This window comes from Rattus norvegicus, chromosome 17 (genome assembly GCF_021556685.1).
Source record: "Rattus norvegicus strain SHRSP/BbbUtx chromosome 17, alternate assembly SHRSP_T2T, whole genome shotgun sequence".
Taxonomy (NCBI): domain Eukaryota; kingdom Metazoa; phylum Chordata; class Mammalia; order Rodentia; family Muridae; genus Rattus; species Rattus norvegicus.
The window spans coordinates 67105391-67118539 of record NC_141550.1 but is presented as its reverse complement, the minus strand read 5'-3'; the positions used below and the strand labels follow the sequence as shown (position 1 = coordinate 67118539).

The 13149-nt window shown below is 40.1% G+C and overlaps 1 protein-coding gene across 5 annotated transcripts in view; it reads left to right on the top strand.

The window, feature by feature from the left end:
- Positions 1–13149, top strand: part of Dip2c (Dip2 acetate--CoA ligase C) — a 384823-nt gene that overhangs the window by 260069 nt on the left and 111605 nt on the right. For all 5 annotated transcript variants that reach the window (XM_087590742.1, XM_087590741.1, NM_001415158.1 and 2 more), the window contains 3 exon segments: positions 6037–6171; positions 7753–7872; positions 9237–9434. In XM_087590742.1, the coding sequence (XP_087446868.1) occupies positions 6037–6171; positions 7753–7872; positions 9237–9434 (453 nt within the window).

Below are 13149 nucleotides of genomic sequence, written 5' to 3'. Positions count from 1 at the left end.
AGGGCATAAAAGTTTTCAATGAATGAAAAATTTGGGTTCCTTTGAAATAGTAACTCATTACCCATTCTCTATCAGTCAACCAACACCTCATTGTATTCTACATATTAATACCAAATTTGAAGATTTTTTTTTATCTTTCCTTAAAATTTATGTAAAGACTGAACTATAATACAGCTCCTGAGTGAGTTCTACGGTTGGCCCTTTGGACTACCATTTCTACAGTTAAGATTACAGAATTCTGCTTCGAGAATAATGTTAGAAATTCATCCTTGGTCTTCTCTGGAAATAGTTGCTACTCTGTTCATTCATATAGTCACTCACACTCCGAATTGTCCTACATTGATTGAGCATAGATTATATAGGTTATAAATATTTTATAGGAGGTCATTCTATACCTCCATGCAGCTGGACACTAGAATGAAGAGACCTAACAAAGTATGTGACTAGGAAGGACTTAGATCAGTGATGAGGCAGTGACTCAGGAAGGTTCAGCAGATAAGATCAGCTAATACCTTGATATTGATTGGGGCCAGCAGACAGCTGTTTATAAACAGGAATTTAAAATGTCCTTGCATGTTGAGGGCATGACGCTGAATTAAGATACTCTGGTACTGATGCAAAGTAAAAAACAGTTTGTGTATACTTTCATGAAAATGGTTGAGTTACAGCATCCTCTATCTTCCTGATGGACAGTTTCCAACTTCAAGTTTTTAAGGACCTACTCTGATTGGGTAGAGCAGTGGTGATACCAGTGTAGGTGATCCGGTAATTCCTGTGGGACACTCACATGCTGTTTGGGGACATAGAGGTCTCAGAGGTAGCTCGAAGGAAAAGGGTGTACAGCGCCAGCTACCCCTGCCATGGATCCAGAAAGATGGGGGTTATTTTCTTTTGATTTTAAAAGCCAGATGAAGACTAGGGAGATGGTACAGTTTGATAGTGTTGGCTCATGCAAGTATGAGGACCTGAGTTCAAATTCCCAACAACCATGTAAATAGCTAAGTATGGCCACAAGTATCTTTAACTGAACTCAGGGTGGTGGAGACAGTTGGATTGTTAAGTTCCTAGATATCCAGCTTAGCTTAAATTAAGTAACTCTGTCTTAACAAATAAGATGAGGAGCAACTGATGAGAGCAAACATCCAACATCAACCTTTGACCTCTGCGGTGGATGTGTGAGTATGTGTGTCTGCAGAATATGAACACGCACACACAGACCAAACAACAAAGCCTGTGAAACTGAGCTGAGCAGCGAGAGGTCTTAAAAGACACAAATCCCTGTGATAAGAGAGCTCTTCAAGTTTTTCTGATGCATAGGGACTGCTTGGCCTCCAGCAGCATAGAGCTTATGAGCACTTGAAACCTTGAACCTGCCCTTTTGGTCTGAACCCACTTTTTCCTCAACCCTCAGCAGGGGTTTCCAGAGAGGTGCTATATGCAAGGGTTTTCAAAACATTCCTCAAATCCTGACATATACTAGAATAGGTGTCCTGTGTCATTACAGGGGCAGAGTGTGTTTTAAAGCCACTGGTAACTATAGCTATAGGAGGGCAGATGGGGGGATCTCGAGGGGAAAGAGGTGAGGTGATACATAAACTGTTCTGCTTTTCTTTTCTTTCGCTGTGATAAAATACTTTGACCAAAAGCAACTTGGGGAAGAAAGGGTTTATAATTCATCACTGGAGGATGTCAGGGCAGACACAATTAGAAACCGTGTGAGGAATGCTTCTTACTGGCTTATTCTCTGGCTCAACTAGCTTTCTGGTGTAGCCCAAGATAGCCTGTCTGTGGATAATACTTCCCACAGTTGGCTGGACCCTCTCATACCAATCATCGATTAAGAGAATTCCTCAGTCATAGGCCACAGGCCTCTCTAATTGAGCAGTACTTCAAATGAAGTTCCCTCCCCCTCCATGTGTCGTAGGTTGTGTCAAGTAGATAATAAAAACTAACCAGCACATACAAATCTGGAAAGACTTTGAAGTTACCCAGCTGTCACTGTTCCTATTTTTATTCTCTCAGATATATTAGAATCATTATTCACCCCCTCACAGAAGTGGGAATTCTGTTTAATGAAAACTGATTGGATAGCCCTAATGATATAGTATGTTGAAATGCATGGCTAATGTGAATCAAATGAACCTCAGGATGTTCAGACACAGAGGGTGCTATTTTACAGGACGCCTTTTGGATCTTGTTCATTACAAGTTAGCATGCATTGTGGGGTATTCAATGGTGGTTTCTGTGATGGGATGCTCCAGAGGGTGTAATGTTTGGCCGTGAGGTAGTGCAGTTCTAGAGAATTAGATAGTTTGGAATCATGAACGAGAGCCTATTTGGCAGAAGCACAGATGGGATGTGACAAGGATAAATACAGAGTTGAAGACGATGAAGAGGAAACTTGGATGATTCTCTTCCTACTTCACTCATAGGAGTGACTGAGTGGCATGTCCTCCCTCCTGCTTCTCCCTCTAGTACTCACATTACTGTTCCTGGCAGAGGCACACCTTTCTGGAGCTAGGATCTCAGAAATTGCCCATAAGGATGTGGAGCTGTTTATCTGCTGGTCATAGTGAAATGGCATGGACTGTGAGACTGTCGGGTTCTCTGAGGCCTTTCTCCCTAGCTTGGAGAGAGCCATGTCTTTTGTAATCTCCACATGGTCTCTTCTCTATGTCTGCACCCTGAGTCTTTTCTTTCTTTAAAAGTTATTTACTTAGTTGACTGTTTGTTGGTTTGTTTGGGTATGCATGTTGAGAGAATGTGTGCACCATGGAACATATGTGGAGGTCAGAAGACAACTTTTGGAAGTCTGTTGTCTTCTTTTGCCTTGTGGGATCAAACTGATGTCATCAGACTTGATGAGTAATTTACTGAGCCATCTCTTTGGCCTGATGCTCTTTTCTGATAAGGTCATCAAATAATAGTGGGTTGGGGTCCATTTCACTAGCTTTGTTTTTGTTTGTTTATTTGTTTTTGTAACCATCAGCAAAGTACCTGACCCTAAACATACAGTTCCATTCTGATGAACTGAGAGTTGAGGTGCAAGCTGAGAATTCAGACCATGAAAGAGCAGATACCCTTAGGAAGGAACGTGGTGGATGCTCCTTTTAGGAGTCTATTGTCACCCTTACTTCTGCAAAACATCCCATGACTCAAGCCTCATACAACCAACTGATTATAACTCAGCCAACTGATTCTAACTGGCTATTGAATGTGCATGTGTACATCATAGAATGACATGCTGGTGAGAATCTCCTCCAGTACAGTGTGTGTACAATGATAGGGAAGGATAGCACTAGTGTATGTATGTTTTCCTCACTGCCACTGTGAGGTAAGTATAAGATAGGTGTCACCATCATTTAGAAAATAGGAACTAAAGGAGCTTCATTACAGAACTTGGACCCATGTGGGTCAGTCCTGTGCATATTTCTCAAATATGGTTCTGGTGGATCAGATGTGCTGGTCACCCAGGGTTGTCATATGAAGCCTCCTCAGGAAGGTAAATTACTCCCTCCCAACTACCAATCTTTATCCAAGAGAGTTCTATAGTACGTGCAAGCAAATTTCTGTAGAAATTCAGTCATTATCTACTTGCTTAATATTTGTATACTTGTCTACTGGGCAAAATTTATTTGTAACACCCTCAAATCAGTGGAAGGTCTTTTGTCATTCATGAACATATGCAGAACCCCCTAACTCTTGTGCACATTTGTGCCTAAGGTCCATCAGGCTGGCCTTCATCTTCTTGTTTTAGTTGTCTGACTATAAAAGTGTGCTTTTTATAGCCTGTTTGATGCCATGTTTTGCTATGTGGTGTTTTTGTGCTTTTTTGTTGGAGGTGTCCATAAAACAGAACCCGAGTGTAAAATTAAAGATGCCAAAGAAGAAAGACTTTTCTATATGACTGTCATGGTGGTGGTTTGAGTACGAATGGCCCCTATAGGTTAGTATATTGAATACTTAGTCAATAGATAGTGGCACTGTTTGAAAGGATTAGGAGATGTGGCCTTGTTGGAGGAAATGTGTTACTGAGGGGTATGGTGGGTTTTGAGGATTTAAAAGCCCATGCTGGGCCCAGGTTCTCTCTCTGCCAGCAGATCAAGATGTAGTTCTGAACTACAGTTCTAGCATCCCACCTGCTGCGCCTGCTGCAGTGCTCCTGCTGTGGTAATAATGGACTAAGCTTGGAAATGTAAGCAAGCCTCCAATTAAATACTTTCTTTATAAGAGTTGCCTTGGTTGGGGCCTAAGAGATGGCTCAGCAGTTAAGAGCACTGGCTGCTCTTCCTGAGGTTCTGAGTTCCCAGCAACCACATGGTGGCTCACAACCATCTGTAATGGGATCTGATGCCCTCTTCTGGTGTGTCTGAAGACAGCGACAGTGTACTCATACACATAAAATAAATACATCTTATCTTTAAAAAAAAAAAAAAAAGAATTGCCTTGGTCCTAGTGTCTCTTCACAGCAATAGAAGAGTGACTAAGACAGCCACCTTCAGGAAGACTATATACTTCTTTTTTTTTTTTTTTTGGTTCTTTTTTTTTTTCTGGAGCTGGGGACCGAACCCAGGGCCTTGCGCTTCCTAGGTAAGCGCTCTACCACTGAGCTAAATCCCCAGCCCCAAGACTATATACTTCTAACATGGAGTAGTATTAAGGAAGTGATCTAAAGTTTCCATGTAATACACATCAGTGAATCATAATTAGCATTCTGATAATGCATTATTGGAACTTACATGTGTCTAATTCATTGACCATCTCTTGTACATGGTCTTAATGCTCTAATAATTATAAAAACTGTTCTATTGCCATTTAACTATTGAGGAGTTAACTCTGAATCCTATGGGGGAAGTTTGCCCTGTTCCTTGGACATTTGTACTGGATAGTTCCATGACAACTTGAGACAAGCTAAAGTCATATGAGAGGAGGGAGCTGCAGTTAAGAAAATGCCTACATAAGATCAGGCTGTAGGCAAGCTTGTAGACCACTTACTTAATTAGTGAGTGTTGAGGGAGAGCACCATTTTGGGTGGTGCTGTCCCTGGGCTGCTGGTCCTGGGTTCTATAAGAGAGCAGACTGAGCAAACCGTGAATGGAAGTCAGTAAAGGAGCACTCTTCATGGTTTCTGCATCAGCTCTTGTCCCCAAATTTCTTTCTTGTTTGAGTGGCTGTCCTGAATCTCTTTGATAATGAACAATGCTGTAGAAGTGTAAGCCAGGTAATCCCCTCTTCCCCACGTTTGTTTGGTCATGGTATTTTATCACAACTCCAAATAAGATAGCCATGATGTGACACTTAGTACTCATTAGATTATAACCTTTTTTTGAGTAACTATTTAAGATTATTCAGTTTTTAATTAAAGTAGTTGACTATTTCTTGATGTCTCTCATCATTTATCAGAAATACCTTGAGAGTTTTGCATGTATTGATTTGTTCAATCTGTTGAATATCTAAGGGGATCGCCATTACTGCTTCAATTTGATAGGTAGGAAAACTGAGGCACAAGGTGATTACCTGTGTCTCAGGCTCTCCCGGAATCAACAGTGTTGCCCTTTAAGCCCTGGCTGTCAGGGTCAAAGCGTGAGTTGTTTGCTGCCTCTGTTGTCACACTAAGTGCCTTGCTCCGTCATGGTAGACAGTACTTGAGTGAAAATGCGACAGTGATTCATTGATCTTGCTCCTGTTATTAAATTAAGTCTGAATCTGTACCGTTTTCCACTAGAGACGGTACACATTATTTTAACTTAATCACGTACCTTTGTTTGGAAGTTTTGTGGTTGACTTTGCTTTAGGGTAATTTTTTTTGGATGAGATACGGTGTTTTCTTATATAGGGCTAGGCTCGCCCCAAAAATTGATCTTCATCTCATCCACTTCCAAGAGTATGGAGTGCAGGCTTGTGTCACCATATTGGGTCCAAGTGATTCTCTTGTATGGGTTTGTCATATTCTAGACATTTTTCAGGCCCTAATTAGTTGACCTTCAGAATAACAATGAAGCTCCTAAGAAAATTGTCTCCTGTGCTTCTTTACAGAAAATCATTCTGCACCTCCTGATGTAACCACATACACCTCAGAACACTCAATACAAGTGGAAAGGCCACAGGGCTCTACCACATCCCGGACAGCACCAAAGTATGGCAATGCTGAGCTCATGGAGACTGGGGATGGTATGTCTTACAGTGAGGTGCTTCTGCCTGAGTGAGCTCTACTTCTGTCCTCACTAAGACTGTGTTGATCTTTCAGACTGAGTGCGCTACCCCTAGACACTCATTGCTTTCCGTTTCCTTAGGAACTCTACTAGAAGGTGACCTGACCAAAAAAAATGCAAATTATCTCCAAGTTGTTTAATAATTTCTCCTTATTAAAAAGAATGTAAATATTGTGTAATTCAGCAATGAGAAGAAATAGATCTAACGAGATGTTGATGTTTTTGCTAATGTATAACTAAAACTGATTGAATCATTAGAATCCCTAAGAAATTACAGTATCAGTGTTAAAACCTTGAATGCCTACTTCAGAAGGCAAAATGAAGTTAAGTGAAAAAAACAATGATTTAAAGGGGTGTTGTTAATGCCTTAGATATTGGGAGAAGGAGTCATCTTCTTTTTCTTAAAATTAGAAGTGAATTATCAGTGCTTTGATAAAACACAGTGTAAAAGGCTTCTCTTAGTTCCCATATTTTTTTTCTTTTTTTTGGAGCTGAGGACGGAACCCAGGGCCTTGCGCTCGCTAGGCAAGTGCTCTACCACTGAGCTAAATCCCCAACCCCTTAGTTCCATATTTTAATCATTTTATAGTAACATTATTAGTTCCCAGTATTCAGTGCAAAGCAGCAAACCTCAGCTGTGAACTGTCTGCTCTATTCTGCTTTAATTGCCAGGCTCATAAAAGTTAGCATAGGAACTGGCAGTAAAATTACACTTTTTTTAATTTTATGAAAAATGGACAAAACAGTATCAACATGCTGCAGTACATGGTCCCTACAATGTTGTTGATGTTACTATGACAACTGGGTGGTTCACAATTAAATAGCTTGCCCTGGCCATCTCTAACAAATGGTACACTGTCCTCAGCATGGTTGCAGTCCTAATGCTACTTAAACATAAATATCAACTAAGACTATGACCATTCTGTTTCTTACAGAATTGGCTGTCTTTCCATCCCACCCGCATTGGCTTTAGTTCTCCTGTATACCCATTATTAAAACTGATCATTGAGGTTATTCTTGTCATTATTTTCAAAACTTTGTCATCTTTGAAATCTGTCAAGTTTCAGAATTGGGTAAATTCTGTCTAAATTATGTCAGAATTAGGTTATTCATTCTAAATATCTTTCTGAATTAGGTAAATTCTGACTCCTGCGTTGTGTAGTCTTATGTTTCATACGACATACACCCTCGCCTCAGAACCATAACCAGAGGTAGTACTAAAATGCTTACCACTGGTCTTGGATTCATCAGAACCAAATTGATTGGGATTAATTGATGAGAATATACTGTGTTTAGATGTTGAGAATTTTTTCCATATTTCCAGACCTAGGTTTAGTTTTCGGCTCTGAAAGTACACTTTACAAATTCTTTCTGACTAGTGGAGGTCCAGGCCAGTGCTTAGGCTCCTTGTCTAGCATGCACTAGGCCTTGCGATGTATCCCCATGACAGGAAACAAAAACCTTGTTTAGGAAATTTCTCATAAATTCTCTTATTCCTTCCGGAGTTTGTTTTATGTCCACGGTGGTTCCTATTTTTCAGGTGTACCAGTAAGTAGCCGGGTATCAGCAAAAATTCAGCAGCTTGTCAATACCCTTAAACGACCGAAGAGACCACCATTACGGGAATTCTTTGTTGATGACTTTGAGGAATTGTTAGAAGGTAAGTATTTCTTTCTACCCCTTCTTTTATGAAGTCCTTGGTTCTTTGTACAGTGCTACATTTTATGCGAACTCTTTATTTTGTTAAGAGTGATAATCTAGCCTCCCCTCAATAATAGAGCGCTAAGTCAGTGTAGGTTGGTGTTTCCAATGCATATCTGAAAGGTGCACCAAGTGCCACACAATTAGAGCTTTGAAGCCATCTGCCCCCTCAGTGCAACATGATGTTGTTCTGTGACTTGGGCCTCATTGTAAGAATTTAGTGCCATGATATAAAAGCAAAATGAAATTATAAAGATCTTTGACTCAAAGCCAAAGGGTATTTTTCTACAAAGGCTTTTGAGATTGGAGAAACACAGTGGGGACTCTGCCCACTACCTCAGTTAGAACTAGACAACTTGAAACAAAATTGAACAGAAGAGATCTTTTGTTGGCTCAAACCCAAGTGTCTTCTTTATTGAAGTTAAGACTCAGCAGAGGGGTGGAGAAACAGATGACTGCAGGAAGAAGTGCTCGGCACAGGTGTGAGGATAGGATTTCAGACCCCAGAACTCATACAAAAGGCAGTTTGGGAAAGTATAGACAAGATCACCAGAGAAAGCTGCTGGGCGAGACTAACCTCATCTGTTAGTTCTGGATTTGACTGAGAGACCCTGCCTCGATGAATGAGAGGAATGATGGAAGACAGTTCCTCACATCAATCTCCAGCCTCCAAATGCACTCTCACATGTATACATGACCACACATCCACATGTACACACATGCACACAATGCAAATATGCACATGAAAATTGAAAAATATAATAAAATTTATGGAAGGCTCTGCTGACTTTCCAGATGACAGGTTGAGGTGACACCTCAATCTCTGAGAGAACGCTTCTCTAGAAATAGGGGAGATGATGTTACTTCACCCCTATCTAAACTAAACAAGCAGTCTGCGCTCTATGATGAGGCCTGAGTTTTACTCTTGAAAGTCCCTTTACTGTCCTTTTGTTACTCAGAGTATTTGTAGATTTCTGCCTATATCTTGTCATTCAAGGGAAAAGTATAATGTAAGAGCTGAGCCTTTTGGAGTTTTGAATACCATGTGCTAACAATTAGAACTTTAAACCCATGCATTTAAATGTGAGACTCTAGGTATGTGGTTCAGTTTTGTGTGTTACTTACAAATGTTCTCACACCTATCTAAGTCCCCTGTTCCCTGTTACCTTGGAAACTGTAAAAACCCAGTGGTTTGACTTTAGGAAAGCATGTTTGCCATCAGCCTTCAGTATCAGTCTCTTAGATATTTTATAAACAACTAAAAAAAAAAACACTAAATGGATATCTTTTTCTTAAAAATATTGTATGTTTAAATGTATTTAGTTCAACAACCAGATCCAAACCAACCAAAGCCAGAGGGCGCCCAGATGCTGGCCACAAGAGGGGAGCAGTTGGGAGTCGTCACAAACTGGCCACCCTCTTTAGAAGCTGCACTACAACGATGGGGGACCATCTCTCCGAAGGCTCCCTGCCTGACTACCATGGACACAAATGGCAAACCCCTGTACATCCTCACTTACGGTAATCCCATAATGCCACTTGGTTCACTCTTGGACCTCGGCCTTCCCTGCACAGACCCCTGTTGAAGGGGCCATACATCTTCTGTGGCTAATTATGTCTGTGTTGCCTTGCTTGTTTCTGGCTTAAAAGTAGATGAAAATTTAAAGAAATTTTTCATAAAAAATTGTATTGATAGAGGAGTTCTTACTTTATTTTTTAACTTAAAACCAGAAATGGATATATAAAGCTATGATTGTAACTCTGACACTTGATCTTGGTTTTCTCAAATGAATGCTTTCATTGGTAATCAGTACAAAGTATCTATCAAGCCTTTGGGCCTAGATTTGAGTCATAATTCCTCAGAATACCATTATGCTGTATTCCCAGATGCTAACTCAAAAGATGATGGAAACTCCTGAAGTCTAACATCCCAGAAGTTTTAAATTTCAAAAAATAGTTATGGAAAAACATTTAAAATTCTATAGATGACATTTTATGCGTGTGTGTGTGTGTGTGTGTGTGTGTGGTTTTGAGACAGTCTCTCTATGCAGCCCTGGCTTCCTTATAACTTGCTATGTAGACCAGGATGGCCTGAACCTCTCAGAGATCCACTCACCTTCTGCTTCCCTGATGCCAGGATTAAAGGCATGCACCACACCTGGCTTTGCTTACATTTTTAAATAGAGATTTATAGTAGAAAGATAGGAAAATGTTGGCATAATAGTTCATGGGCCACTTTCTACAGTAAATATATATAAGAACAGAAACATTTTTTGCCAAGCTAAACACTCAGGTTTATTCATACAAGTCACGTAAACTTACAAGCAGATGGCTGCATTCATAAAGAGCTACGTCAGAAAGCAAAGGTCTGCATGTGTATCTCTAGCATTGACAATTACACACATCCGGCTCTATGACCCGGTCCTCGGTACTGCCATGGTGGATAGCCCCAGCCTTCTGACAAGGTTGATCAAAGCCATTTGGGTCAGTGTTATGTTTATAGTCAGCAGAAAGCTAAGGTCTGGGGAATTTTTATCATAGAGGAGTACAAGTTTATAATGAGGACAATTACTGATTCCAGGAAATTTAATCACATTTACATATGCAAACAATAGGTACCTTTGCAGAGGCAAAAATGCATAAAATGAGTTAGAGCTGTCTGCACGGTGTGTCATTTGTATCCCATTACTGGAATAAGAGCAGCACAACAGTAAGAGATACAGCACACCAAATTATACAAAGTAATGCTGACGCTTCTAAACAGTAGGAAGCTAAAGTCTGCTGACTCTTGGGAGTCCAGAGGCTACCGATTCTGGACTTGTGTTTACTTTATGCCATTGTTTTGCTCTGGTAGGGGTTGAATTAGGATTGTGTGCATGTCAGGCTCACATACTTCCAGTGAGCTAATTCCTCCTCCCACACCTGGGATTCTAATCTCTGCTGTAGCAAAGAAAGACTTCTTTCTAGTTCCCGGAGAAAGAGCAGTTCACTTTCTGCCAAGTTCTTTCTGGTCTCCTAGCTGGGTAGTTGGTATCAGTTAGTATCAAGGGTTACCATCCCTAGTTGGTATCAGTTAGTATCAAGGGTTACCATCCCTAGTTGGTCTGTTCAGACCCACACTGATCTCTGGGCAACTTCACAGACATATCCAAGAAGATGTTTGACCAGATTTCTAGGTATTTCTTCTGCGTCATGTGCTGCTATCCTGCATCTAAGTGGACTAACCCATCCCAGACCTTGATCCTCAATCCGTCCCTCTGACAAAGTCTACCTCTACTCTCTCAGAGAGATCAGAATTTTGCCCTTTGGGATTTCAACATTGGAAATTTACTTTTAGAATTGTGACTTTTTAAACTCGAGAGATTTTAATCTTTTATTCAGATTCATGGCATTTATGATTGTGTTTGATTGGCTCCACTTGGACCTCTATCACTCAGAAACAATAAAATTTGGATATACAGTACAGAAAGCCAAACAAACAGATTTCCCTTAGCTCTTCTCACAGTCTCCTTAACCCAGACTAAACTTTTGCGCATACTGGCTGTACTCCAGGGAGGCCTTGCTTTTAGTTGTGTAACCATGGAGAAAACAGATTACAGCTATTTTCATAATACCGGCTTCAGCTTTACAAGGATTTAAGCTTCATAGCCACAAGAACAAATGGCTCGCTTTACTTCTGCGTCTACGACATTAGAAAGTGCTTTTCTCTTTTTTTTAAACTTTGGCTTAAACATGTTGGATAATTATGAGGAAAGAGCTTGAGTTTTAAATCAGTCATCAAGGTTAGGAGCCAGATACTCCGTAATAGAACCAGGGAGAGCCAAACACTTGGAGAGTTGGGCCCCGGGGCACTTGTGCATTTCAGGTACCAAAATGGGATTTGGGCTTGAGTATGTAGGTTTTGCAGTATATTTTTTACAATTTCTTTATATTTGTGGCTACATTGAGTGCTTTAAAATAGATAAAGAATATTATCTGTGATTTAGCATAAGCTTCGCTGGTTTTTTTTTTTTAAAGTATGCTCTTAGAAAAAGGTTTTATTCAGTTAAAAAGAGGAGACATTTCTGTGTGATCCTTATGCCTGTCCACATTAATCCCGAGTGCTGATTATGTTTGGGATTGCTGCAGCATTACAGCGATGGCTCCAACAGTTACCGGACTGGGAGGTAGGGACCCTAGCACCAGGCTTTGTGTTTGTCCCAGAAGTTGTGTGCATTCTGGTGGCCTGCATTCATTGACGAAGGTGTCTTAAGTTTGTGTTGTACAATGGTACAGTACTCTGGCTTGGGAAGTCAGAATTGAATAAAAATGACTTCTGAAGAAGCTTACCAATGGATTAAAACTGCCACCCTTGTTTGTTGGTGACCAGTTGTCGAGGAAACCAGTGCTTGCCTCTTTGCCCTCTGGGTAAGGCTATGATAAGTTTGAGGTACAAGAAACAGAATTGCTTTGAGGGGTACATAGTTTTATGTATGCATCATACCTGTACCCAAAATGTTGTAACTTCTGCTGGTAAGTCACGTACATTTTACTGTATTTCTATTTGCTGTATTTAATATTATTTGTCAGTCATATGCTATGGGTCAATCTTCATTTTTGCTTGTTAAAAAATTTTAGAAAGTAAGATCTTTTAAATATAAGATATTTTAAATCTAAGCTCATACCTTATCAGTACATAATATAAAATTGTTAGCTGACACAATGAATATTATAGATGAATATTATCTCTGTGGGAACCAAAAACATGAACCACAAATTGCCTGGTTATTTCTTAGAAAATACAGGGAGAACAAGGCTCATTGAATTTAAGTTGTTCTAATGCCCGAAAAAAATGGTATAATTGAAGGACTCTAGTATTTAAAGTCTTCAAGCTTCCCTTCAGCCCCCAAATTTAATTTTCTATTAAGTCCTGAGGCAGCAGAATTCTCAGCTGAGAAACTTAGAATATGTAGTAGAAAATGCAGATAAAGTGCCATAATCCTAATTGTGGAGAGTAAGCAGGCTACACACTGTCCCTTCCTCCTCTCACCTGGTGATCCCTCCATCTTCACCTGTCTTTCCTTCTCCTGTTAGGATGCCATAAGCACACTTTTTTTTCTACTATATAAATGTTTCTATTTTTCCTTTTATTTTAAAATATTTAATATCCATACATGCATGTAATGTATTTTTCAAATCTATTTTCCAGTCTTTGCCTTTCAATTCTTTCTCTATCTCCACCACCCCTTCTTACTCA